General features: G+C 59.5%; 1 protein-coding gene across 3 annotated transcripts in view; it reads right to left on the bottom strand.

Moving 5' to 3' along the window:
• Nucleotides 1-299: 299 nt before the first annotated feature.
• Nucleotides 300-27,982, bottom strand: part of PAK4 (p21 (RAC1) activated kinase 4) — a 52,979-nt gene continuing 25,296 nt past the window's right edge. Inside the window, exons 1-10 of one of the 3 annotated variants that reach the window (XM_050769025.1) lie at nt 22,165-22,371; nt 11,257-11,329; nt 9,822-10,048; nt 6,301-6,759; nt 5,648-6,100; nt 4,586-4,719; nt 4,214-4,340; nt 2,960-3,085; nt 1,872-2,006; nt 300-1,279 (exon numbers count right to left, since the gene is read on the bottom strand). In XM_050769025.1, the coding sequence (XP_050624982.1) occupies nt 1,124-1,279; nt 1,872-2,006; nt 2,960-3,085; nt 4,214-4,340; nt 4,586-4,719; nt 5,648-6,100; nt 6,301-6,759; nt 9,822-10,025 (1,794 nt within the window). In that variant the 5' untranslated portion in view covers nt 10,026-10,048; nt 11,257-11,329; nt 22,165-22,371 and the 3' untranslated portion in view covers nt 300-1,123. Of the gene's footprint in view, nt 1,280-1,871; nt 2,007-2,959; nt 3,086-4,213; nt 4,341-4,585; nt 4,720-5,647; nt 6,101-6,300; nt 6,760-9,821; nt 10,049-11,256; nt 11,330-22,164; nt 22,372-27,982 lie in introns of those variants that run through there. The other 2 variants (XM_050769024.1, XM_050769026.1) reach the window with 2 other exon arrangements.

Below are 27,982 nucleotides of genomic sequence, written 5' to 3'. Positions count from 1 at the left end.
GCTCAAGATAAACAGCCTTTAAAAGCTTCCAGGAAATTGCAGATTTGGCAAACTGGGATCAGTCTGCACGGGGACCGTGGCAAACTGGCTGCTTCCAGGGGTGGGGACAACCCTGTCCCATTCTGGGGAGTGGCGGGTTCGGGGGGCTTACTGGCTGCTTTGAGCTGAACTCCCCACTCCCCACCCCACCCTTGCCCTGCCCTGGCTGGAACCGTGGTTTGCTCCCAGATCCAGACCCTCTCCCTGCAAATTCCCACCCAAGACAGTCGGGCAGGGCCCCCAAACACACCACACACACAAAACAAGACAATGTTTTAATTGTAAAACTAACTCGAGGCAGGGGTGGGGGGGCCGGGGCTGCGCTGACCGGGCAGGAACCTGGGTCTCCAGGCAGTGGTTCTGCCCGTGCCACCCCGCAGGACAGGGACCATCTGTCCCCCAATAGGGGCAGGGGCTAGAGTGTTATAAAACGACAATATAAATAGACTTCTAGAAAAGAGGAGGCTATCCAGGTGCAGTAGTCATTTGCTGCAGGGGCTGGAGAGGGTGGGGGGCCCTGACCCTGTCTTCCCATCCAGCCACAGAAAGGGGGTGCAGGGCTACGGGAAAAGGCCACTCTTTGGACATTCATGATCGACCCCCACAATGGCTCAGGGGGAGAGGGGGCTGGGTGTCAGGCAAGGCGCCAGATACCCCGTTGCAGGCTGGAGGACGGGGTGGCTGGATCTTTGCACACACGCACATGCACACTCGCACGCGTGCACACTCACACACACGTTCACCTCTCTTAGTGTTCTCTCCACCCCCAGCAACCCCCACTGCAGACTTCCAGTGATGGGAGGGCCGCTGTCCTCCTGGAGACAAGAACACGGGGGAGGGCCTGTCCCAGAGGGTGAGGGTCCTGGGAGCCTCACTTGCTCCCACGAGTCCCTGTGTTTTTCTAAAAGTCACGAGATCAAAACCGGAGTTCAGTAGTAGGGTCCCATCTACCCCCGGCAAGGAGGGCGGTGCCACATGGAGCATCTCCCGGGCTGGAAGGAGTGGGAGGCCTGGCCCCCTACTGGCCTCGGTGGGGCGGGGGTGACCCGGGGGGCTCTTTGGTCAAGGGGAAGGGCGCTGGGTCTCATCTGGTGCGGTTCTGGCGCATGAGGGGCACGATGCTGGCGGGCGGCCCCGCCTTGGCCAGGAATGGGTGCTTCAGCAGCTCAGCTGCTGTGGCCCGATGGGCAGGGTCCCGCACCAGCAGGCGGTCCAGGAAGCCCTTCAGGGATGGTGACACCTGTCGAGGAGGAGCGGAGGGTCAGGGGGTGAGGGCCTCACTGATGGTGTGCTGTGGGGCCGCAGTTTCCGCCTCTGCCAAGTCGGCTGGCGGCACGTACTGTGCAGGAAGGAAGCCGGCAGAGGTCATGGGTGTCTAGAGCTTGGGGTGTAGACGGGACAGGGACAGTGATGGTGCCCGCGATGGCGCTTACTGTGTGGCCCCAGAGGAAGCGACAAACTCTGGGGGCTCATGTACTCCCTATTTCCATGGCTTAGCAAGGAGCTGGAAGCAACTGGGCCCCAGAGGTGCCCCTTTCTCTCCTGGCGAGTCCTCCACTAGGAAGGTCCCGGCCCTGTCCTCCACTTCTAAATGTGCGAATCTCTCTAGGGCCACCGGGCAGAGCCCAGGGCAACAGTGAGGGTGCAGGGGGCCTGGGGCTCTGCTGCCTCTGTCGCCGAGGCCCCACAGACGGGGTCTGCACAGACACATGAGGCCTGGGGGTGCGGGGCCCAGCACACAGTAAGCACCATCCCAGGCACCATCACCGTCCCCATCCCGTCTACACCTCCTGCTCCGGCTGGTGCAGTTTCCCGGCCAGGGAGGGGTCTACCTTGTGCAGGTTCTTCAGTCGGGGCGGCAGGTTGTCCCGAATCATCTTCATGGCTTTGAGGGGTGGCTCGTTGAAGTAGGGGGGCTCTCCGTCCACCATCTCAATCACCATTATCCCCAGTGACCAGATGTCCACCTGGAGCAGGGGAAGGGACAGCAGGGCTGAGCTGTTGGGGGATGGTGGGTCCTGGGGAGGCCTCAGGGAGGGACCGCCCGAACGCTGTCTCTGCCTCTGGCTCCTGGAGTCCTTGGCCCAGAACTCCCTCTTGGACACCCAGCCAGCAGTCCACGTGCCAGGGAGCCCCTGAAGAGAGCTGCCCACCCCGCACCCACCCCTCTTCTTTCTGTCAACGGCCCCCAGGTCCCCTCCCTCCCTCAGTCCAGGTGGCATCCAGTGGTGGTTCAGGACCCAGGTAGCCTCATCACCACAGTGGAGACACAGTGATTGGTTCAGAAACAGGCACAGCACCCAGCCTGGGTCAATTAGAGCCAACCTGGGGACTTTACCCAAAACACCCAAGGAAAGAGGGGAGCCCGCAGGCAGGAGACACTTCCCAGAGCTGCCGGGGCCAGCTCTGCTCCCACAAGGGGAAAGCCAGCCTGTGAAGACAACGCTCAGAAATCAGAGCCAAGGCCGGGCGAGGTGGCTCACACCTGTAATCTCAGCACTTTGGGAGGCCAAGGTGGGCAGATCACCTGAGGTCAGGAGTTCGAGACCAGCCTGGTCAACATTGTGAAACCTCATCTCTACTAATACAAAAATTAGCTGGGCATGGTGGCCGGCACCTGTAATCCCAGCTTCTCAGGAGGCTGAGGCAGGAGAATCGCTTGAAGCCGGGAGGTGGAGGTTGCAGTGAGCTGAGATTGCGCCACTGCACTCCAGCCTGTGCGATAGAGCAAGACGCCATTTCAAATAAACAAACAAAAAAAGAATGAATGAATACATGTATGCCTGCAGTACCTCCTCATCCAGAGCACCATTCCTGGCAATCACTCCCAGACTGGGCCCCACCTCCCGCCAGCGCTGCAGCTGGAAAATGGCAGTGTATGCTGTCCACAGCGGGACAGCCTAACCACCCTGGGGCTCACCTCTGGCCCGTAGGGAAGGCGGGAGATGAGCTCTGGGGCCATCCAGTAGGGCGTGCCGACCAGCGACTTCCTTCGGGGCACTTCCTTGCTCACCTGGGCACAGAACCCGAAGTCTGACAGCTTCACCTGGGGCGGGCAGAGGCAGTGGGGTCAGAGGAGCTGGCACTACAGGAAGGCGAGCAGAGGGGGGTCCGCCTGCCTCATTCCTTGGCTTCAGACACGATGTGCCGCCCAGAGGACAGAGCTGGTGTCCAGAGCCAGACCAATAGGAAGCTCCACCACCTCCTGGTGGGGGCCCTGGGGCGAGTCACCTCCCCCAGGATCCCCTCATTTCCCTTCCTGACAGCCTCTGGGGCTTTTGGGGGCACTGGCCTGAGTACTGCAGATAGCAGAGGCCGGGCTGGAGCTGGGAACAGGGGTGGCCCAAAAAGCCTGTGCCCTGGGGCCCTGCTGCCCTCCAGCAAGTCTTTAGTTCGGTTGGAAAGGAAGGCAGCCCCGCACTGGGGCCCGTGAGGGGACACAGCCTGCCTTTGCCACAACCAGGCCCCTCACACCTCAGGAACTGTGGGCCCCTGTCCGACTTCTCAGGATCTCTATGGGTCTTCCTGCCTCCAGAAAACATCCCCACAACCGTGTGTGGACAATCTCAGGTGGCCCACAGATGTCGCCAAAACACATCTGTAGACATCCGGAGGTTTTCACAGACCGTCAGCGACACAGCGCTCTCTGCCTCTGCCTGGACTGACTGGTGGGGCTTAATCTTCCCTGGGGGAAGGGACGGAGTCATCCACTTCTGCAAGCATTTCATTCAAGTCAAGGGCCCCCTCTCCCAGAAAATCACGTCCACCCGGCGTTATAATTGCCACGGCCTCAGATTCGGAACCTCAGTCCAAAGTATGGAAGACAGGGCTGGGGTCCACGGCCCGCCCCGGGTGCTGGGCAGGGAGCGGCTTTTCAGTGGAGGGAGAAGCCTGTGGTGGGGGCTGCGCTGTCTGCCCAGATCCCTGCCCCTGGGCCCAGCGTCCTGTGCTGATGGCACAGCCTCCGCCAGCCTCTGCCCTCCCACTGCATACAGTCCCCACTGAGCTGGAGCCTGACTCTGTGCTGCTCCACGACGGAGAGAGAACTTCCCGGCTCCTCAAGACACAGACCTGGGGGTCGGAGCTCACCTACCCTCAAAGGGCATGGGGAGAGGCGGGGAAGCCCCGCAGCCGGAACCCCACCACCCCTGCACCCCGCCGCCCGTCCCCTCACCCTGCCGTCATGGGTCAGCAGGATCGAGTCGCTCTTGATGTCCCGGTGGATGACGCCCTGGGCGTGGAGCACCGACAAGGCCTGCAGCACTGCCAGGCACACGGCCGCGATCTGCTCCTCGTTCATCCTGTGGGGTGGGGTGGGGGTGAGCAGCCGGGTGGACAGCACCCCGGGGGCCGAGGGGGATGCAGCCCTGCCTTGGGATGGGAGGACTCTGAGACCACTCGGCCCCACTCTGGAATGGGAGGAATGGAAGACAAGGCCCTATCCCGAAGGCCCGAAGCACAGCTGGTTTGGAGATGTGGCCCCACCCCAAGCGGTCTGGAGGGGACTTGGTTGTGTCACAGGAGGAGTCTGAGGCCCCCGCAGTACCTGGTGTGGGTGACGATGTCGGTGAGGGCGCCTCCTTCCAGGAACTCCATGACCACCCAGAGCTCGTCCCCCACCAGGTAGCTGTTGTACATCTCCACCACATTCTCGTGCTGGTAGTCCCTCATGATCACCACCTGTGCAGGGGCTGCATCAGTGGTGGGGGGGAGGCGGGAGGGCTGCCAGCCCTGCCTCAGACCCAGCCAGCGCCACCCCCGTGGTTCCTCCTGCAGTTCCACATCGAGCTTGTGCTCACTGGGGTCACCTGGACTGCCCTCCCCTACTGCCACAGCCACGTGGGCCTCAGAGCCAGCTTGAAGCCCATGCCTCCCTTACAGGGGTGCACCCCCCTGGGCACACGCTCGTCTCAGGTCAGTCCTGGGCTGGTGCTAGCGGGGAAGTGGGAAGACAGCGTTCAAGCACAGAGCTGAGACCCAGACAAGCAGGTATGGGGCAAGGATGAGAGAAGAGGCGTGCATCTGGGGGTAGAGGAGGAACTTAGGCGAGGAGCTCCTGGTGCAGCCAGGTGCTGTGATGCGCAATGGGGCCAAGAGGGGCCTCACACACCCGGCAAAGGGGCCTGGGCTTCCTATTGTCAGGGCATTGAAGGGCGCTACCAGGGTCTCTAAGGAGGGATGGGGATGGGGTGGCCTGAACGTGAAACATCCTCTTGGTCGTTGTGTGGGCTGTGCCGAGGGGATGCCCAGGAGCTGAGGCCGGGGCGGGGCACAGGGAACCCAGAAGGGGCAGGTCTGGAGGACACTGTACTCTGGAGCCCGGGTGGGCCTCAGTGGGTGCAAAGGGCCTGGAAGACACGGGGTGAGGGGTCAGTGGGCCGAGGAACCCTGGGTCTGGGGCTCAGGGACAGAGATGTGGGTGAGGGTGCTGTGAAGACAGAGGCAGGGACCCAGCTGGGGCGGAGGAGATGGCCTGGGGAGGGAGAGGAGTGAGGGGAGGAGAGGAGGCTGGCCCAGCACGGAGGAGTGCAGGGAGAGGAGGGATGGCAGGGCGGGAGGACCGGCAGGGTGGCAGGGCGGCAGGGCAGCATGGCAGCAGTGCCCGCACCTCGTTGAAGAGCAGCTCGCGCCTCTGCTGCTTGCGCAGGTCCATCTTCTTGACGGCCACAAGCTTGCCCGAGCTGCGCACGGTGGCGATGCACACAATGCCCGTGGAGCCCTCGCCAATCTTGATGAAGTTGTCCAGGTAGGAGCGGGGGTCACCTGGGTCCACCACCAGCTGCAGGGCAGCCCGGAACTGCTCATGGGATACTCGCTGCGGCTCCCGCTGTGGTGAGCGGGGGCCAGGGGGCCCGGGCACGGCAGGGGCAGCAGGGGTGGCTGGGGCGGCTGGGGTGTGGGCTGGAGGGGCCAGCTGGGGCTCCGAGGCGTGGGGGCCCAGCACTCCAGGGCTGGGGGCACCTCGGGCTCGGGTGGGAGGCCGGGAGGAGGAGGAGGAGGACTGGGGGACGGCCAGGCCCCCCGCTGATGGCCCGTTGGGGGCCACGTCATGAGGCTCCCCCTGAAACAGAAGAGAGAGGCAGCTGTCAGTGATGGGTTCCAGGGGCCAACTCTGCTCCCTAAGCAGGAGAGAGACCCAGCGATGGGACAGACACATGGGTGGTCAGGATGAGATGCATGGTGGCAGGGTGGGGCTGGAAGGTGGGGACGGAGGAGCAACGGGCAGGGGACAGTGGGGCCCTGGGGCAGGGGATGGGTTACCTGGGCACCCCGGGATGGGTGGTCCGTGTCAGCCCTCGGGTAGGTGTTAAAGGGCCGGCCAGCTGCCAATTTCGCCCCACTGGCCAGACCAGCAGGCTGGGGGGTGCCGACGTCAGGCCCGGAGAGGGGGCGTTTGTCCCGGGAGGGCTCCTGGGGCCCCCCTGAGCCCTCCCTGGAAGACTTGGGCCTCTTCTCTGGCCCCACCCGTCGCCTGTCACCACTGCCGCCACCCGCCTCGCTGTGACTGGCGATCCGGCCTTGGCTGCCTGCCTTCCCCGGGCCCCCTCTGGCCGTGGTGGCCGGCTCCTCCGGCATCCCATTTTCCTGGCGGGCACGGGCAGGCGGCGGCGGGCTGTCTCTCCGCAGGGAGTTGGAGCGTGTCACCGACATGTTCTCAAACTCATCCAGCAGCAGCGTGAGCGCCCCATCCTTGGCACCTTTGCTGCCCCGCACGATGGTCTGGGGTCCCAGTCAATGGTGGGTGGGGGCCCAGCAAGGAGTGGGGCACACAGGACGTGCATCCGACACGCGGGGACGGGACGGCACGACACACACAGAGACAAGACAGACGCAATGAAGAGATGCCATGGAGTGACAACGGCATGGGTGGTGCGGCCCCTCCCCTCCCTGGGGACGCGGCTGCAGAGGCCGGAGGAGTGATCCCCATGGCCAGGCTGCTGCCCCCTGGGCTGGGTGGGACCCTGGGGAGGCACCTTGTTTTTCTCCTGTTCCCCACACTGGCAGAATAGTCCTGCCCTGTGGGGTTGGGGGAGGGAGGGCAGAAGCCAACCCATCCCCATCCCATAATCAGCCCCGAGGACTGCAAATGACAGGGAGCTGGGGCCTGGCCTGGCCTGGCACTTCCTCCCCTGTGGGCGCCAGTGTTCCTTAGCCCCAAAACCACACTCTGCTCCCATGAACAACAAGGGGTGGGGGACAGGGAGGGTCAGAAAGGCCTGGTCCCAAAGTACAGGGCAAGGGGGTCCCAGGAGCCGGGTGGCAAATACAAACGCAGGTGGGGACCAGGCAGAGCGTCCAGTGCGTCCCAAGTCACCCTGTCCCCACCCTCCGTGGTCTGAGTCGTGTCCTGCAGGGCCCCTCTGTCCCCGCCCCATTTCCAGGCACACGGGTGTCTCCCCACCACGCCCCCGCCCAGGGCCTCTGCTGGCTGCTCCCTCTGCCCGGAACATCAGCTCTCAGGGTCACCGTGGCTCCCTCCCTCCACTCCTTCAGGTCTTCACTCAAAACTCAGCTTCTCAATGAGGCTTCCGCTGGCCACCCATCATCTAAAATGCCAGCCCCTGCCCTGCCTGCATTCTACCCAGAGCGCCTGACAGCAGCTGATATAGAGCACACAGGCATCTGTCTGCTCCCGGCTCTGCCCAGTGCAGGCTCTGGGCAGGGATGGTTTTTTCCTGTCTGCTTCAGGTCCTGCTACATCTCAGCACCTAGACCAGCATCTGGCACACAGCAGGGGCTCCGTGAACTTTTGCTAAACCACGGAGTCAGTGAGGCGGCTGTGCAGAGGCCACGGTGAGCTGAGAACGTGGGCCCTGCTGACAGGGACCCTGCCCGGGGTTCAGATATCCTCCAGCCGGAGGCCTGCCTCTAATGTGCAGAAAACACTGACGCCACAAACCCGTGGTCTGCCGCTGCCCTGCCTCTCCTGGCCGTGGCTGTCTGCCTGAAGCCGGGCCTTGCCCAGGGGCCCCAGGAAAGCAAGGTGGACACTAGGCCAGTCTTTGCTTTTAGAACCGGGAATTGAGGCTAGGAGCGGTGGCTCACGCCTATAATCCCAGCACCTGGAGACCAAGGATCACCTGAGGTCAGGAGTTTGAGACGAGCCTGGCCAACATGGCGAAAACCCATCTCTACAGAAAAGACAAAAACTAGCTGGGCATGGTGGTGGGCACCTGTAATCCCAGCTACTTGGGAGGAAAATCACTTGAGGCAGGAAAGTCACTTGAACCCAGGAGGTGGAGGTTGCAGCTAGCCAAGATGGCACCATTGCACTCCAGCCGGGGAGACAGCAGGAATGTGTCTCAAAAAAAAAAACAACAAAAACAAAAACAAAGAAACAAACAAAAAAACACAGGGGGTTGAGAGGGCCCTGGAAGGCCTGAGGTCCAGACAAGGGCAGCAAACACAAGCGCCCATGGGGCCCCAGGACAGTGCCGGCCACGAGGCCCTGTGTGTGAATTCAGGTGTCCTGCCTCCTGGTGGGACCGCCACAGGCAGGCCTCACATCTGGCGAGCCAGGCAGGAGCTGGGTTTTTGGAGACACCTTGATGTGGGTCAAAGCCTATATGCAACTGGCCACAGAGCCAGGCAGGGCGTGGAGCTGAGGCGGGTTGGGTGTGGCCTGCGGCCCAGAAGAGCCAGTACCCGGCCTGCAGAGGCCACTGCCACTCGGCTCCAGCTGGTCTGTCACCAGATGCCAGAAACGGCCTCGGAAGTGGTCTGTCACTTTTTCAGTGGTGGCAAAGAAGTCAAAGCATTCAAAAGCGTCCTGTGTGGGCCACATGGAACCCTCAGTGGGCCACCACACTGAGCTGCACTTGTGTCTACGGCCAACTTGTGGGCCCTTGGGGCTCCTCCCCGCCAGGCCGGGCTGGGCACCCGGAAGGGTGAGTCCCCAGGCACACCCATCTCCACCCGCTGGAAGCAAACCTGGCCGAGCTCCCCCTGGCCTGCGGCCCCTCCCGGTCCCCACTGACCACGGGAGAGAGTCCAGGCTCCAAGGCTGGCTTCTGAGGCTCAGCAGGGGCTCAGGCCAGGCCAGCCTCGTGCAAGGCCACACCCAGACACCGGCTCCACAACTCTCACCATTTCACATGGAGGCAGGAGAGGGGGTAAGGGCATGGGCCTTGGAAACAGACATTGGTTCAAATCCCAATCTTGCCATTTTGCTCTAGATGGCAGGAAAAAAAAACCCAAAATCAAAAAGCCTGTGTTTCACAGGCGTGATTTCCCCCACTAAAGCCCAGCTTCCCCAGCGCCTGCTGGAACTCCTCCTCCTCCTCCTCAGCTCTGGGCTCCGCCTCGCTGTCCCCTCCTCCCAGAAGCTCGCCTGGAGCCCTGGTCTGGGTCAGGTGCCTCCTCCGGGCTTCCCCATCCAAGCCCTGACCACTCGGGGCTGTTACCCTCTGGGAATGGGTCTGTCTCCCACTGCCACGAGCTCTGGAAAGGCTCAAGAATGTGATGGGAGTGTGGTCTGGGGCACAGCAGCATGGCCCCCGGGGTAGGGGTGGCCGGGAGACAGCAGAGCTTGGAGGCTGGTGTGGGGGCTGCCAGATGGGCCATGGGGGCTCAGGTTGGGGTGGCATGGGTTCTCAGAACTTGGAGCCAGTGGGTGGAGGGTGAAAGGCAGCGCTGGGCCCAGGATCAGGGTTGAAGGCTGGGGTGTGTCTGTTTCCATGTCAGTGAGGAGGTGTCAGTCATAGGGTCGAGTGTGGGGTTGAGGGCTGGGGTCACTCAGGGGTGGGGGTGGGCTGGGGGAGGCAGTGGTGGCTGCCACATACCTTGGGGGCCCCGGGCTGGATGGAGGTGATGCAGGCGGGGTCGATGAGGGGCTTTGGCCGGCGAGCCGACTCCTCGATCAGGCTCTGCCACTGGCGGGGCAGCCCCGTGAACTTCTGCTCATGCTGGTCGAAGCCCGTGTGCACGCGGTGCTCGAAGTTGGACGGCGCGGAGATCTCCACCCGCTTCTTCCTCTTCCCAAACATGATTCCGGGCGGCTCGGTGCGGCCTGCGGGAGGGAATCGTGGTGGGTGAGTGAGAGCCTGCCTGTGTCTCTTCCTCCTCTGCCCCTGCCCTGTCCCTTCCAATCTCATCTTCCACCGGAACCAACAGGAGGCAGGTGCCTCCTTCTGGGTCTCCCTGCTCAGCCCCTGCCCCCATCTGTGTGGCACACGCAGCCAGAGGGCACCCGTGAGCACCTGAGCCGCCATGTCCCTCTGCTCAGAACTTTCCTGCCGCTATGTCTCCCGCGGGCCCACAAGCCCCCATCACCTCTCTGTTCTCACCCCCTGGAGACCTCAGGGCCTTTGCACAGGCTGGCCCCCCTACCAGGAGCTCACTTCCAGTGTCCGCACGGGCTCCCCGTCTCCTCCTTCAGTTCTCAGAGCAGCAGTGACTCTTTCCCTGACCACCCCAAGGCAAGCAGCCCCGTGTCCCGCCGTCCCCGCTCTACATCACCGTCACAGCCCAGAAATCCTGTCTGTTGTTCCGTCTTAGGTTGCCGAGGGCAGCATCCACACCACTCGCTAGAATGTCAGTGCTGCCTTCTGGCCAGGTCTCATCTGCCCCGCTTCCCCACATCCCCTGCTATGCCTGGTACACGGTGTGTACTCAATGGACGGTCACTGCTGGCCTGGCCACAGCCACCGCCGCTGGTCCAGCCCTGAGTCTGGGCTGGGGACGCACACACCGTTGGATATTGACTCAGCACAGGGTTACTGAGCCCCTGGGGTAAGAGGGCACCCAGGTAGCCTTGCCACGACACTCCCCTATCTTCAGGATCTGTGGTCTTCAGTCCGGCCCTTGCCATAGTACCAAGCACAGAGCAAACGCTCGACCAAAGCCACTTTAAAAAACAAAGGGGCTGAGGGGGAGACATGCTGATGGCGGCATCTCATAGACAGCCCGGAGAAAGATGGGAAGAGGAGCCAGGCGGCCAGAGTTTGACTCTCCACCACACGCTGCCGTGACCTTGGGCCAGTGACAACCTCTGTGTGCCGTGGATGAACCCCCACAGGGCTGCTGCGAGGGGTCATGGGTGACTGGGAGCCAAGAGCTTGGTGCAGGGCTGGGCAAACGCGGGGGGCCTGTCGGTGGGGGCCACTGTGATGGCCGGGGCGGCTCCCACAGTGTCTGTGGGAGGAGGGGCCCAATTCCTGCTCCCCCGGAAGGCCCCACCCCAGCTGTCCCAGGCCTGGGCCCTGGAGTCGCACACACCTGGTCTGATGCTGGTGGGACAGAAGTGCCCTCAGGCGGGTGACCACTCCTCTAGAGGCTTCGGGTTACTCATCTGTAAAATGAGAGGAATGCATCCGTTCACTCATTCTCTCATTCACTCATTCACTGAGGAATAACTCAGCAATGGGCCTCCTCTGTGGCCACCGCAGCGGCCCCGACAGCCTCTGACCTCATGGGAAGTTCGTGTGGGACAGACAGACCTGTCCCTGCGCAGCAGCAGCCCAGGTGCAGGGCTGGGGGACGGGAGCACGGGACCCAGCCTGGAAGGACAGCGGGGTGGGCAGTAGGGAGGCTTCCCGGAAGAGGGGAACAGTTGAGACCAGAGGACGGGGGGACACACAGGTGGAGTTTCTCTTCTGTCTTGTTCCCAGCTGGCTCCCCAGAGCCTGGCACAGTGCGCAGCCCAGAGAGTCCTGTGGTCCTAGTGAGAGCATAGAGGACCCGCAGATGCATGCGGCCCCTCCACACCTGCTTCTCCGCCCAGCTCAGGCTGCCTTCATGGGAGCAGCCAGGAAAGGTGAGGCCCTGGCCAGAGCTAGGACCATCGATGGGAGCCAGCCAGGGGAACCGGTTTGGCAGCGGGAACCCTGTGGGAGGCGGGTGGGGACCCGGCAGTCAACCTGTCTCAACTGGTCCCAAGAGGCCAGCGGGTGGTCAGAGCCGGCCTGGCCAAGGCTCCTAGGGTTGGCCCAGTTTCCCTGCTTGCCCTGGGGCCCAGGATGCAGGGCGGGCAGGGGGCCTCCTTTGTGTCTGCCCAGCCCCTTCTCCGAGCCCAATGCCGGTGCCCTGAGTGCTGCCCAGCCCTCCCTCGTGGCCTTCCAGCCCGGCCCATCCCTGGTGGCCCTGACCTACTCTCTCGCTGCTTTCTAGGCCCAGTTCCTAGGGTCATCCACATACCCCAACAGTCCCCATCTCCCCACTCTGCCTGCTGTCACTCCAGAGCTGTGTCCCATGTCCTCTGGCTTCTCCGTCCTCCCAGATGTCCCTCCACCCCCTTTGGCCCCATGCCCAGCCCGTGACTCTTCATCGTGAACCTGTCACCCCGCCCATCCCGCTCCCTCCCCACTGCGGGGCACTAGGCTGTTCCCACAGTCACAGGAACAGGATCAGCCATGTGACCCTCACTAAGCCCAGAGGGCGGAGAGCAGGGCAGACCCGGAGGTGGCGGACGCCTGGGGACAGGGCAGGAGAAGCCTGGAAGGCCGGCAGCTGACCCAGCTAGCAGCACGGGGTCTGGGGTATGTCCTCCGAAGCCTGGCCTCCTGCCCTCCCACCCATAAACCCCCAAGGGAAGGGGGCAGGGGGCACGCCTCCGGATATTTGCCTGGGGCCACCCCTTTCCTCTGGGCACTGCAAAGAGGGCAGGACAAACAGAGGAACTGAACATGTTTATAATGACTAGGCAGGGGCCCCACCCTGGGCCCTCCTGGGCAGCTCCAAGCCCTGCTGGCTTCCCCAGCAGGCGCTCCCTTCCCAACATAAGCTCCTGATCTCGCGGGGGCCACAGAGGCCGTGCCAGGCCTGGGAAGAGGGAGAAGAGCTAGGCAGAAAGGCTGGGCTTGCCCAGGTGCAGGGAAGGAAGGGTGGGGGCTGGGCTCCCGGGCCAGCTCCGAGCTTGGCAGTCAGGCTGCCCAGGGCTCCAAACCCCAGCAGGGCTGCTATGACCTGCCCTGTGTGACTTCACTTTCTGTGTCTGTGAATTGGGGATCTAACCCAACCTGGGGACCTCAATATGTGGTCCCGAGTGAGCAACTCAGCCATGCTGTGCCTCAGTTTCCTCCTCTGTTCAAAGATGGCGATGACAGTAGCTGCTTCCTGGAGTATTTATTTATTTATTTTTTTAAATGGAGTCTCGCTCTGTTGCCCAGGCTGGAGTGCAGTGGCGTGATCTCAGCTCACTGCAACCTCCGCCTCCCGGGTTCACGCAATTCTCCTGCCTCAGCCTCCCGAGTAGCTGAGATTAACAGTTGCCTGCCACCACGCCCAGCTAATTTTTGTACTTTTAGTAGAGATGGGGTTTCACCATGTTGGCCAGGCTGGTCTCGAACTCCTGACGTCTAGTGATCTGCCCTCCTCGGCATCCCAAAGTGCTGGGATTACAGGGGTGAGCCCCCGCGCCTGGCCTTACTGGAGTTTTTACAAGGAATTACGGAGAACACAGAGCACGGAGGGCCTGGCCCAGAGACAGCGGTTGGGATCAGAGCCAAGGCAAATCACACACAATAAGTGCCGGTCACCATTCCAGTAGCAGCCAGCACTTACGTAGTAGCTACTGTGTACCAGCCCTCTTTCAGGCACTTTACCCGGGTCCCACATCTGGCCCTGGAGGGAGGGGCCATTATAAGCCCCAGATTACAAACAGGGAAAACAAGGCACAGAGGGGGACCTCATTAACCCAAGTGACCCAGCTAGGGTGGCAGAGTGGACACCAGACTCCAGGCCTGTCTGCAGAGATTCACGGGTTCCGGCCCTGCTGTATCTAATCCCGCTCCATCCTCACAAGCATCCTCATCCCAATTCACAAATGGGGAAACTGAGGCCCAGAGAAGGGAAGGCCCTTGTCCAGGGCATGGACAGGAGAAGCAGCCAGTGAGAAGCAGCCAGGATTTGAACCTGGGCGGTTGTATGTGGAAGGCACTGAAGGCTGGGCTCTTACCTGCCTGTCCTGCTGCCCTGGAGGGCTGAGGTGATGCTGTTGGTTTTATTATTATATTATTATTATTATTACCATCATCCTCTCAAGGCTGGTCCTGGCCTCCCCTCTCCCTCCCTCCCTCCCCATTCTTTCTGTCTACACCCAGACCTTGCCTTTCCTCTCCTGGCCGAGTCTCTGCTGAGGGTCCCTCCCTCCGGTGTGACCCGTCCTGGACACCACAGGCAGTGGGAGGAAGCACAAAGTGGGCCCCCGAGCCCCCGCCTCCTCCATGGCTGTTCACCAGCCTTTCCCATGGGCCTTTGCAGCAGGAAAGATGCTTAAAACCAACCCTTCCCACCAAGTGTGGCCTGAGGCTCAGCTCGGTACTCCCACCACCACACGGGACCCATGGCCAGAGCAGAGGCTGAAGCTGAGCTCACAGGCACCCCCAGCCGCGGTGGTAAAATCTCTCACTAAACTCACCAAGCAGAGCTGGGCCTGGAAGCCAGTCCTGCCCACTCCAGAGTCCACAGCCTTAAACCCTTCGCTGGCCCCCAAAATGCCTCCTTGTGGCCTGAGAGTCCCCATAGGGCATGCCCATCACCACCCTGCCCTCCTCTCCTCCCAAGCACCCCTGTACTCACTGTGCCCTGGCCACACAGGTCCCCCTGCTGTTCCTCAAATCCTAGACACGGTCCCACCTCAGCGTCTTTGCATGGGTGAGTGCCCCACCTGGAACTCTCCTCTCACTGCCCTCCCTCCTCCCCTGACTTCCCAGGCCCGCCTGTGCTCACAAGCCCTGCTCCTGTCCTATCACCCTCTACGCCCATCTCTGCTGCTTTATCTTTCCTTAGGGCTCTTACCACATATACGGGGTGTGTGTGTGTGTGTGTGTGTGTAATTCTTTTTTTTTTTTTAGACAGAGTTTCACTCTTGTTGCCCAGGCTGGAGTGCAATGGCATGATCTCGGCTCACTGCAACCTCCGCCTAGTGGGTTCATGTGATTCTCCTGCCTCAGCCTCCCGAGAAGCTGGGATTACAAGCGTCCACCACCACACCCAGCTAATTTTTGTATTCTTAGTAGAGATGGGGTTTCACCATGTTGGCCAGGCTGGTCTTGAACTCCTCACCTCAGGTGATCCACCTGCCTCAGCCTCCCAAAGTGTTGGGATTACAGGCGTGAGCCACTGGGCCCAGCCGTGTGTTTAATTCTTTAGCGTCTGCCTCTCCCCTAGAATGTGTCAGCTCCACAGGGCAGGGACGGTCCTCTGTCTTGCCCCCTCACAGCCCAGGGCAGTACACGGTAGGGACTCCGTGGAATGACTGTCCCTGCCCACTGCACTATTCCCCTGCTCAGAGGCCTTGGACAAGGTCCGGCAGCACCTGGAAAATCTTTCAGATAAGCAGCTGGGACCTGGGGGCAGTAGCCCCAGAGCAGCAGGGGATGCAGCCTTCTGCCCCAGCCGGGGCACAGACGCCTCTGAAGTCCAGTATTCGATCGCAAAAATGCAGGCATACTTTGTATCCTACTCTAAAACGTTTATTTCCAGTTTTAAAAAATCTTTTGAATTCTTTAACATGTGGGACAGGCAGCGTTGACCTGGCCGAGCAGACGCTTCCGATTTTCCAGTCACCCCCTGCATCCTCTGACCTTTTATGGCAGGAAAAGGGTACCACCACCCCCATTCTCCCCTACAAGGTTAATTGGCCCAAATGGAAAAGCAAGATCCACCGTGCGACAAAGCTGTCGGTGTGAGCAGGTGCACGTGCAAAACCCCTTACCTCCTGCCCCGCCCCCTCCAGGCTCTGCTCAAAGCTGCTGCCACCGGAAGGGAGGGGGCTGACCCGGGGCAGAGCAGGGGAGGTGGCCAGGACCACAGGCATCCTTTCATCATCACTAAAATGAAACCCGAATCAGGAAGGGGACCCACAGGGGTCACTGCCTCCAGCCTGCACTCAGGCTTCTACCATGGGTCGCACTCACCATCCTGCCACAATCTTCACCTACCAGCTCTGGGAAGACCCCTCCCTGCCTCAGTTTACCCCCTACCTTCTGGGGATGTGCTCTGATGGCAGAGGCGCTGGGAGTCTGGCTTGCTGTCCCAGCACAGCAGGCTCCTTGCTGTCCCGAGTCCCCCACGCCATTCCTGCCTCCAAACCTTGGCTCAGCTCTTGCCCCCATCCTGCACAGCCCCCGACCCTCCTCTATCCATATCTCTCCTCAGGCTTCCCACACTGAGCCTCGCTCCTCCAAGGAGTCCTCAGGTTTGGGACTGACACATCCCCAGGGTCCTCCTTAGCAAACACCTACTCCACCCACAAGCGACCCCATCGCACCCACCCACGCGTCGACCCATGCACCTGTCCGTATCTACTGAAGGCTGACTCTGCTGGGCCTGGGGCCCACAGCAGTGCACCCAACAGTCAGAAACATCCCTGTCCTTGCAGCACTCACATTCTAGAAGGAAGGAGGCAGTCAATGTATGAGATAAATCAGAAAAGTATCTACTAAGTCCAGTGAGAAATGCTGAGATAGAAAATAACGCAGCAATCAGAAAGGAGCTGAGGGGAGGGGAGGCTGGAATTCTCAATAAAGTGGTCAAGGCTGGGCACGGTGGTTCACGCCTGTAACCCCAGCACTTTGGGAGGCCAAGGAGGGAGGATCACTTGAGCCCAGGAATTCAAGACCAGCTTGGGCAACCTAGTGAGACCCTGTCTCTACCCCCAAAAATAAAAAATAAATAAAAAATTAGCTGGGCGTGGTGGTGTGCGCCTGTGGTCCCAGCTACTGGGGAGGCTGAGGCGGGAGAATCATCTGAGCCTGGGAGGTCAAGGCTGCAGTGAGTGATCATGCCACTGCACTCCAGCCTAGGTGACAGGGTGAGACCTTGTCTCAAAAACAAGAATAACAGGCTGGACGTAGTGGCTTATGCCTGTAATCCCAGCACTTTTTGGAGGCCAAGGCAGGTGGATCACTTGAGGTCAGAAGTTGGAGACCAGCCTGGCCAATATGGTGATATCCTGTCTGCACTCAAAATACAAAAAATTAGCCGGGCGTGGTGGCAGGTGCCTGTAGTCCCAGCTACTTGGGAGGCTGAAGCAGGAGAACTGCTTGAACCTGGGAGGTGGAGGTTGCAGTGAGCCGAGATTGCGCCGCTGCACTCCAGCCTGGGCGAGAGAGTGAGACTCCATCTCAAATAATAGTAGTAATAATAATAATAATAAAATAAAGTGGTCAGGCAGGCCTTGCCGAGAAGGGGACACGTGAGCAGGGACCTGCGTGAGGAGGGCAGAGGGAGCCATTTGGGCCCTGGAGGAAGGGCAGCCAGGGTGGTGGGAATTTGCTTGACATGGTCAAGGGGCAGCAAGGAGGCCGTGGGGCTGGAGCAGGGTGGGCGAGGGGGTGAGTGGACGGACAGGCCAAGGAGGTAATGGGGCAGATCGTGTGGGGCTTTGGGGGCCACAGGGAGGGCCCAGTCCTTCCCCGAGTGAGATGGAGTTGCAGAGGTCTCTGAGCCCAGGAGGGCCACTGCCTGACTCAGGAGTTCACAGGCTCCCACTGGCTGGGAACAGTCTGTGGGGGCAGAATGGAAAGGGGGACCAGGGAGGAGGAAGCTGTGATGGTCCAGTGGAAATCAAGAGGACAGGACCCCGTGGGGACTGCAGAGGGAGCAGCATGAGCAGGTTCCAGGCACGCTATAAAGGTGGAGGTGGCAGGACTGGTCAAAGGCTGCAGCATGAGCTCACAGGCAGGCGCTCGGTCTGCTCTGGCTCCATGTGGCACCCCCAGCACCTGGCCCAGAGCCTGGTCAGCGGGGTCCATTCCCTCCAGGGCCCTCGGTGTTGCCTCACACGTTACAGCTGTTTGCCGGTCTGTGGCCGTCGTCCTCGCTAAGTCAGTGGCTCATGTGGACAGGTACCATGTTTTGGTTCACAATGGCTGCATCTCAGTGCCTAGAGCAGGGCGTGGACTCACGGGGCCCCCTTCGTGGCTGTGGACTCGCCCAGGCCATGCCAGGCACGCAGACCAGGCCACATGGAGCCCTCTAAACAGTTCTGGGTGCTGGGTGGGGAGTCCTCTTCCTTCCTGTTCCTCACACCAGGAAACTGAGGCCCAGAGGGGGAAGTCACTGCCCAGGGCTATCCAGTGCCAGGTCACAAAAGCAGCCACTCTGTCCCACAGAGAAGGCAAGTCAACATCCCCCAGCCTCCTGTTCCCCGGTGGCCCCGGCTCCAGCCAAGGCCTCCACTCTAGAGAAAGGACCCTGGAGGTTTACGGGACAAAAACAGGGAGGGACAATGTCCCTGACAATGACCAGACCAAAACCAGAAAAGCCACCTTGGTTAGAAGGGAATCTGAAGACATTACACCAACGCACACACAGTTCTACACGGCTTCCCACTTTGGCTCAAACACTGACTCAACACGGCCCTTGACTAGGAGGGCCCTGCCAACCTCGCAAACTTCATTTCCTCCCCTCGCTTCTCTCCAGCCGCGCTGGCCACCTCCGTGTATGTCTTGGACTCATCACAGCTGTTCCAGCCTCCGGGCCTCTGCACCTAGCTTCCCTCTGCCAGAACTGCACTGCTCAGCCTTTCTTGATATTCAGGTCTTAGCGCAAATAAAACCTCCTCCGAGAGGCTGCCCCGACCCCCTAACAAAATGTGCACCCCGCTTTTTATGTCTCTGTGGCACCACCCCCTGGCATCCTACACCTACTGACTGGTGGTGCCCCCAGCGGAATGTCAGCCCCCTGAGGGCAGGGCCCTCTCTGTCTGTCTGGTTCTTGCTGGCATCTAGAGCAGTGGCTGGAACACAGTAGGTGCTCGAGACGTATCTGTGGAACAAATGAGTGATGCCATTACTGAAGTAATGAGCCTGGTCCCTGAGGAGGTGCAGGGCACGGGGATCGCAGGGCACGGGGATGGGGCCGAGGCAGACACAAGTCCCTGGGCCTCGTTCACTCACTGCCTGGAAGTCTGGCCTTGATGCCTGGGGAGAAAGTGGGTCTTCAGAGACTGAATCTGGCTGTTCTGCAAGTAAGCTGGTGTGTGTCCCAACACCACAAAACGTCCCCCCGCTGTGAGCACTCAGGCCCTCCCCACTGCAGGGGGCCCACCCAGCCACATGGCCTAGGCTGCGAATCTTGGGAAGTGACAGAGTATCCTGGCAAGAGCCAAATCACATGGGGGATGCCTCTGGAAATCCATGAGTCCCCACAATGGGTAAAAGCCTGTAAAGATGCAGATCGGGGTCGGGGGGCCTCTGGATTCAGCAGCATCTGTGGAGGGTGGAGGAGGCAGCCCTGCTCCCCTTTGTTCCTCCAGGTACAGCACAGCACTGCCGCTGCCCCCAGGCCTCTGCACGGACTGTGCCCTTAGCCTGGGTCCTGAAGAGTCCCCTGACCCCTCAACCTTCACCTTGTTATCTCTTCCTCTTCCTTCAAACTGCAGGTCCACGGCCAGGCACGGTGGCTCATGCCTGTAATCCCAGCACTTTGGGAGGCTGAGGCAGGTGGATCACCTGATGTCAGGAGTTCAAGACCAGCCTGGCCAACATGGCAAAACCCCATCCCTACTAAAAATACAAAAATTAGCTGGGTGTGGTGGCATGGGCCTGTAGTCCCAGCTGCTTGGGAGGCTGAGGCACGAGAATCACTTGAACCCAGGAGGCAGAGGTTACAGTGAGCCAAGATCACGCCATTGCCCTCCAGCCTGGGTGACGGAGTGAGACTCCATCTAAAAAAAACACTGCATGTCCCGTGCCTTCCCCTTGACAGCATCTGTCACAGCTGTAATTTTACGTTTGTCTCTATGGTCCTTACTTAGTATGTCTCCTGCAATGAACGGGCAATGTGCCATGAGGACAGGGCCTGTCTGTCCTGGCCACTGCTTTGTCCTCAGCACAGGCCTGGCGCAGTACAGGGGCTCAGCAGGCAGCTGGTAGTTAAGAGCCGACTGCCCAGTCCCAGGTACTGGCTCTATGACTCCAAGCTGTGTGCCCCTGGACAAGTTACTCAACCTCTCTGGGCCTCAGTGTTCTCATCTGCAAACTGGGGGTAGTGATAGTCCCTACATCCCGGGAATGATGAACAAGCGAATAAGACAACGCGTGTAAAACATTTACAACAGTGACTGGTGCCGAGTGGGGCCTCACTGCAGGCTCGATGCTGTTATCAGTACTGCCAATCTTGCTGCTGCTGATGAATGAATGAATGAACAAATAAACTACAGAGGATGCCGGGCATGGTCCCTTCTGCAAATATGCTAGCCTTACTTTCTCCAGGGTTGGGCGGGGGAAGCCTGACGGACTGTTACTGTCTGATAACAGGTCTGCCTCTTCCACTGGACTGGGAGACCCAGGAGGGCAGGGCCTGGGGCCCCATCTTAGCCACCCTGTGTCCCCAGGCTTGCCCAGCACAAGGTAAGGTACAGCAAAAAGAGTGTGGCTGAATGAAGAGATGATGCTTCCTTTATCCAGCCAGGCCCAGGCTGGAGCTCAGAGCCCCAGTGATGCCAGGGCTGGCAGTCTCAGGCCAAGCCCCCCTGCCCCGAATCTGGCCAAGCACAAAAAGGCACAGACATAAAGGGCACTGCTGGTGCCCTTCACCCCTCAGAGGTACCCAGGGTAGGGATGGACACCACAACAGAGAGTGTGCAGGAGCCCATACAGCCTGGGAAATCGGAGCAGAGTCATTTATTCCTCCCCTGAGGCTGGGCAGGAGGAAGGGGGCGATGTGGCAGGAAAGAGGCTCTGCCCCTCTCAGGCCCCAGCACCCAAGCCCTCTCACTGTCCACTTCCCCTGCTGTGCAACACACAAGGCTGCGCACAGACACCAGGAGACACACATGGCCTCTCCTCACAGACCCAACACACAGCAACGAGCGAAGCCATCCCACAACCCATGCACGCTCACACATGCACGCTCACACACATGCGCACACACGCACGCACACACATGCATGCTCACAAACATGCACACACATGCACGCTCACACACGCACACTCACACACATGCGCACACACGCACGCACACACATGCATGCTCACAAACATGCACACACATGCATGCTCACACACGCACACTCACAAATGCATGGTCACATACATGCACACATGCACACTCACACGCATGCATACACACACACGATCCCTAGACACAGATGCATGTGAGGACACACCAGAGCGTGCAGGACATCTGCAGCTGACACTATACAGAGCCAAGCCCTAAGACCATCACACAGACATGCAGATACACACCCAGCCACACAAACCACAGGCCTCCAGCCACATGCACTGGTCACATGGAAAGCTCCCTGGCCATTCTTCTCCAATATTTATCTTAGGGGAAAAAAAGAAAACTTCCCGGCTAGCCGGCAACAGCAGCAATCCACCCTCAACCCACAACATCCCGAGCACCCGGCGGCGGCCCGTACAGGAGCATGGGCTTAGGAGGCTGGTGACCAGGGGTCAGTGCTGTGCTTGCCGCGGGGCAGAGGAAAAGGACATTTACCAAGAGCCTCTGTTCCTGTCTCTAGAATATGGGGCGCCAGCAGAGCGTGCCCCAGAGGGAGCTTCTGAGGCTTCAGTGGGAGAAGGTGGGGGAGCGGCTCTTAAAGCCAGCCTGGCTCAGTCAGCCCACACCTGGGCCCCAGAAGAGCCATGGATGGACCGTGGACTTTCACACACGCTGCGAAGACTCGTGCACCCAGAGATGCAGACACTCCCAGAGACCCACACACAGAAACACAGGGACACGTGTGTACACGCACAACGCCGCAGACACTCCATGACTTCGAGGGAAAGCCATGCCGCACCCCAAGACGCACACACACATAGGAATAACCCCCAAGATACAAAGCTACACCAGGGGGCCCCCCAACCCCAAAACCACACACAGCAGGCAAGGAGACCTCCATGGACCCAGGCGCACCCAGTCACCTCCAGGGTCACCCAGAGTAAGTGAGGCACAGTCTCACAGAAACTTCTGCCCCCATGCAAGCCAGACCCCAGGAGTGAGCTCGCACAGAGAGGCTCAGGGACCTACGCTCAGCCGCCTGCAAGTCCCCAGCAGACAGGCACCTGCCGTCACGCACACGTTTAAACACGGTGACCCCGCCCCAACCCCAAGAAAGGTGCAGCCTTCGCACATGCTCACACTGGCTCCAGTGGCCAGACAGCAGACCCTCCTTCCCCCGCAGCCAGCCTAGCCCTCCCCTCTCCCCTCCCTCCTGAGGCCTGGCCAGCTCACCTCCACCACGATCCTTCCCACTTCCTAGGCCACCCTCAATGGGGCGGGCCTGTGGAAAAACAGGCTTCCAGCTGGAAAGCAGAGTAGATCCAGGGCTCCCCAGGCCCTCGACGTGGGCACCCACCGAGGAGGGCTGGCTGGGCTCTATGCTCCAGCCTCCAGGGCAGCGGTGGTGACGCGGCCAGGCTGGCCAGGAGTTGAGCCTCGGCTGTGGCTTCCACCCACGGAGGGCGGGAGGGAGGCGGGGCTGAGCCTGGAGCTGGGGTGGGTGGGCCTGGGCCACGTGGCCCATAGCTGCCTGGATAGACGGCAGGGCTGGGCGGGGACCCCAACCACAGCCTTTGCTTCGGCAGGGTCAGCCTCCCACCCACAGGCACAGCCCGCCTTGCCCCCCCATGCCAGTCTAGGTGCCAGGGGCTGGAAGGGGTGACTACACAGCAAGGCTGAGTGCCTGCAAGCGGCTGGCCAGGCAGCTAAGGGGCAGCCAGGTTTGAAACAAGGGACCGGGGTATGTACGTGGGGGCGGCTGGGGAGTGACAGGGGCTGCTAGGTACAGGATAGAGCCCCGGGGAGAGGGGTGGGTGGACTCTCTGATATGGAGGCAGAACTGGAGAGCTGGAACTTGCTTCTCCTCCACCCTGACCAGGCTGGGATTCTAGCAAGTGCCCAGCATGGGCTGGAGGAAACGGCCACTTTGCACCCCCCACCCATGAGGAGGAATCTGAGACAGCCTGACCGGGGGAGGGGCGAGGTCAGGGGAGACCACGGTGAATCCCCCATATCGCCATCCCAAGGTGTGAGAATGGGGCTGGGAGGCGTGGATGGCAGGAAAGGGAGGAGGGAGAGGAGGCCGGGAGGTGGAACGCCATGCTGGCGCCGCCTCACCAGGATGAAACTAACCTTGCTGAAAATAGGCAGCTCAACATGACAAGGCCTTATTCTGGGCCAGGCCCTGCTCTTGGCATAGGCGTGGGCTCAGGGCTTTGCCTCACTGCTGCCCTAAATGGGACAGGTCCTTCCGTAGGCCCCTTTCACCACGGAGGAAACTGAGGCCCGGAGAGGCAGAATGACTTGACGCCTGGGGGAGGTCAGGCACTGGGCCTCCCAGGCTGGGTGTCTGTCCTGGTGTCTGCGCCCTTAACCAGCTGCTCCGAGTATGAGGCTGGTGTGATCAGAACCCCTGTTCAGGAACAGAAGAAAAAGACGCTCCGCCGCACCCCTCCCTCCCCTTCAAATCCCACCTCCCGTGCAAAGGCTGGCCCGAGACCGAGCTCGCAGGTATAACTGTTTCTACTGTGAACACTGTCTGTTCCCCTCCACCCCAGCAGGCTGCGGAGGGCTGCCTGGTTCATCCCTTCTCACCCTCTGGCCCCACCTGAGGCACCTGCTCCTCCGAGAAGCCCTTCCTGCCACCCCAGGCTGGGTCAGGTATCCTCCGGGCTCCAGCCCTGCGCACTCCGCCCTGCACCTCCCCATGCCAGCCCTGACCACCCAGGCTGTGGCTGTCTGTAGCCTACCCGCCTCTGATTCATTCACTGAGCTCCAGGCACATACCAGGCACGCCTGTGGGAGGCCCTGAGACTTCAGCACCGAACAAACTCCACAAAACTTCCTGCCCGGAGGAGCTGACATCCTAGGGGGGCTCCATCAGGGACTCCAGTCCGGTAGGCGGTAGGGACCAAGGCTGCTGGGTGCCCGGGCCCTGGATGGGTACCCAGGCCACGGTGAATCCAGGGACAACAGTGAGCAAGTGCCCGGGCACACGGCAGACAGAAGCCCCTGGGTTCTTCCCACTGCCCTGCTCTGCACACCCCTGCCCCCGCAGCCAACTCCTCCAGGGCAGATGTTATCTCCACAGAGAGAACGTGGGCTGGGAGCCCAGCGCTAGCTCTCGGGGCCTGGAACTCCCACCGCCACCTCCATCCACCCCCTGCCCACAGTGAGGAGGAAGTCCAAGGAGGGGCTGGGCCGGGCTCTGGACCACAGCAGGGCAGGTCTGGGGGTCCCAGAAGTCCCAGATCTCAGGCCACTGCCTCCCCGTGGGGTGGGGGTGGGGCATCTGTGGAGTAACCACCCGGAGAGGAGGAGCCAGGTGGGGCAGCTCTGCAAACCAGACGGGCAGGTTTGGGCTCTGGCGGGGGAGTGGGTGGGGACTGGACAGCTCTGGACAGCCGCAGGAAACAGGCCTCCAGGGGACGGAGAGGGAGCTGCACTGGGCGATTCTCAGTGATTCCCACTTTACCACACTTATGCTTATCTACCCCTTTTCCTTTTCCTTCTCTCTGTCTTTATAATACAGGCACACGGTTCAAAAGCCAAAAGGCACCAAAGGGTAAACTGTGACAGGATGTCCTCCTCCCACCCTGGCCCAGCTCAGCCCTGGAGGCAACCCCTACTAAACTTCCGGTTTTTTTTTTTTTCCTTTCTGAGAGATCCTACGTGTGTGTACGGGTACACACGATTACCCACTTTTTAAAAAACAACAGAAATGGCAGCCACACGACACACAATATTCTGTACTTTGCTCTTCTCGAAAACATTCCGTGGCTCTCCCACGCTGCTGGCACTTGGGAGGAGCTTAGCAGCATCCAGCGGAAGCGGGGACACACGCTCGACCTAGCAAGAGCTCTCCTGGATACACACTCCAGCTAACGCAGGCCCATGGGGCAGGAAGCACACGCAAGAAGGGACTGGAAACAAGACAAATGCTCGTTCCCAGGAGGTGGCGAATGAAGGGTGACCTACCGGCTCCATGGCACTGCACACGACAGGGAGAATGAATGAATGACTACAGCTACATGTGGATGAGCATCAAAGAAGAGGCCACATAAAAGAGGCAAAAACATCGAACGGTACTCCGTCCTCGGACCAAGGTTCAAAACCAGGCAAAAGGAAACTGCTTCAGGCTGCATACAGAGGTGGCAAACAGAGAGGAAAGCAAGCACATGAGGGCCTCAAAAGTCAGGAGAGTTGGACTGGGCGCAGTAGATCATGCCTGTAAACCCAGCACTCTGGGAGGCCGAGGCGGGAGGATTACTTGAGGCCAGGAGTTCGAGACCAGCCTGGCCAACATTATGAAACCCGCTCTCTACGTTTTTAGAGAATTAAAATTAAGGCCAGGTGGGGTGGGTCACACCTGTAATCCCTGCACTTTGAGAGGCCAAGGTGAGCAGATCACCTGGGGTCAGGAGATTAAGACCAGCCTGACCAACGTGGTGAAATCCCATCTCTACTAAAAATACCAAAATTGGTAGGGTGTGGTGGTGGGCACCTGTAATCCCTGCTACTTGGGAGGCTGAGGCAGGAGAATCACTTGAACCTGGGAGGCGGAGGTTGCAGTGAGCCGAGATGACGCCACTGCACTCCAGCCTGGGCGACAGAGACTCTGTTTCAAAAAAATAAAACAACAACAACAACAAAACACAAAAAATTAGCCGGGTGTGGTGGCACATGCCTGTAATTCCAGCTACTCGGGAGGCTGAGGTATGAGAATTGCTTGAACCCAGAAGGTGGAGGTTGCAGTGAGCTGAGATTGTGTCACTGCACTTCAGCCTGGGTGATGGACTCTGTCTCAAAAAAAAATTAAAATTATAAAGAGTGGATGCTTCTGCAGGAAGGGAGAGACTGGGAGGGGTAGGGGGAGGCTGGCACCATCTGTTTCTTCACCTGGAGGGGTGACTACATAGATTTTTCCCTTTATAGTAATCAGTTTTATAAAACATAAACATTTACGTTTTATGCAGTTTTCACTGCGTATCCTAACAATTTGTAATTATGATTTTAAAGAAAAATATTTATATATTTACACAATTATACCCTGGTAGCTGAGGGAGCCGGGGGTACCACATCCAGGGATGCTCGTCCCTCAGTCGGCCCTCCATAACCGCGGAGGGAAAAGATGGCCCTCCACAGTAAATTTTCAGACCTTGGTTGGTTGGATGAATGGGTGGGTACAGAACCCGTGATCCTGAGGGTCCATGATACCGAGGGCCGACTATATACACGGTAGTTCCCCTTACCTGCGGGGCGTATGTTTCAAGACCCCCAATGGGTGCCCGAAACTGTAGATAACACCGACCCCGACTGCCATCAGTTGGAACACGTTTCTGTTCCTGTTTTCTACTCCCCAAATGTAATGCCTTTTCCATCTTAACCAAACACTTATGCCCTGTGGCTGTAACTTTTGCAGTTTGAGGTGTGACAGTAAACCTAGCCACAAATTCTTTCCCTTCTTCACAATTTCATGTATAGAAGGCTCGTTCTTACTGTAGAGTTTAGTAATCTTAGCATACAATGTTTTTTCTTTTCCTTACTAGGTTAAATACATTCCCCATTTTCACTTAAAGGAAGTCTTTGGCATATCCAAATTGCCAGCATCACTACTCTTGCACTTTGGGGACGATGTTAAGTACAGTAAGGGTTACCCGAACATAAGCACTGTGGTACCACAACAGAAGATGCGATAACCGGGAGAGCTACGGAGTAGTCACAGATGGGTGGCACATACACCATGGATATGTGGAATAAGAAAGGTGATTCATGTCCCAGGCAGAACGGAGTGGGATGGCTCCAGATTTCATCCTGAGGCTGTGCGGTGGCTCCTGCCTGTAATCTCAGCACTTTGGGAGACGGTAGCAGGAGGATCGTTTGAGCCCAGGAGTTTGAGACCAGCTGAGCAATATAGGGAAACCTCGTCTCCACAAAAAAAAAAAAAAATCACAACTCAGCATGGCGTGCAATTTAAAATGCATAAGCTGTTGGGCCGGCGCAGTGGCTCACGCCTGTAATCCCAGCACTTTGGGAGGCCGAAGCAGACGGATTCTTTGAAGTCAGGAGTTCCAGACCAGCCTGGCCAACACGGTGAAACCCCATCTTTACTAAAAATACAAAAATTAGCTAGGCGTGGTGGTGCATGCCTGTAATCCCAGCTACTCGGGAGGCTGAGGTGGGAAGAATCGCTTGAAACCAGGAGGCGGAGGTTGCAGTGAACTGAGATGGTGCCACTGCACTCTGGCCTGGGTGACAGAGTGAGAGTCCGTCTCAAAAAAAATAAATAAAACGAATGAATTGGTTATTTCTGGAATTTTCCATGTACTTTTGGGCCATGGTTGGTGGCGGGTAACTGAAACCACAGACACACTGCATAGATATGTGTGTCTTGGTGACCTTTCCCTGCCTTGATCTTGGCAGAGCGCCGCCTTGCTGCTTTGGCAGCTGTGTGGAAGGACTGTGAGGTCTGGAGCCCGTCCCCATGGGGCCAGCGTGGTGGTTTCCTGTCTTTTGCTCTTATAAATGGTGCAGTAGCGCTCACTGCATGCGGCTCTCATTTCACAGGTGTGCAAGTTTGTCTGTGGGTAAATGCCCAGCAAAGCTCACCACTGCCAAGTGGCCCTGCGTGAGGCCTGTCCCCCACTCACAGCCCCCCGGTGGTGCCAGGGCCTATCCCCTCGGCCTTGCAGCACGGGGCGGGGCCAGTCTCTCTGATCTCTGCTGATATGTGAGATCTGGTCCCCCTCAGCCTAGTTTTCATTTGTATTTTTCTACTTAGTAGGGTTGAGTATCTTTCACATTTATAAAAGCCATTAGAATGTCCCCTTCCGCTAAGTGTCTATTCAAAGCCTTTGCCTTTTTCTGCTAGGTCAGGGAGACCTTTGTAAATCTAATCTGATTGTATCCTCTCCTGCTAAAAACCTACTCAGGCCTGCAGAGCTAAAGCCGTCTCCTCACCAGGGTCACGCCCACCTCTCTGTCCTCATTTTTGCACACTTTCCGCCCCCAATCACCTGCTACAGCCACACGCAACCTCCTTCCCACGTTC

The sequence above is a fragment of the Macaca thibetana genome, chromosome 19, assembly GCF_024542745.1.
Source record: "Macaca thibetana thibetana isolate TM-01 chromosome 19, ASM2454274v1, whole genome shotgun sequence".
Lineage (NCBI taxonomy): Eukaryota > Metazoa > Chordata > Mammalia > Primates > Cercopithecidae > Macaca > Macaca thibetana.
This window is presented reverse-complemented; position numbering and strand designations above follow the sequence as displayed.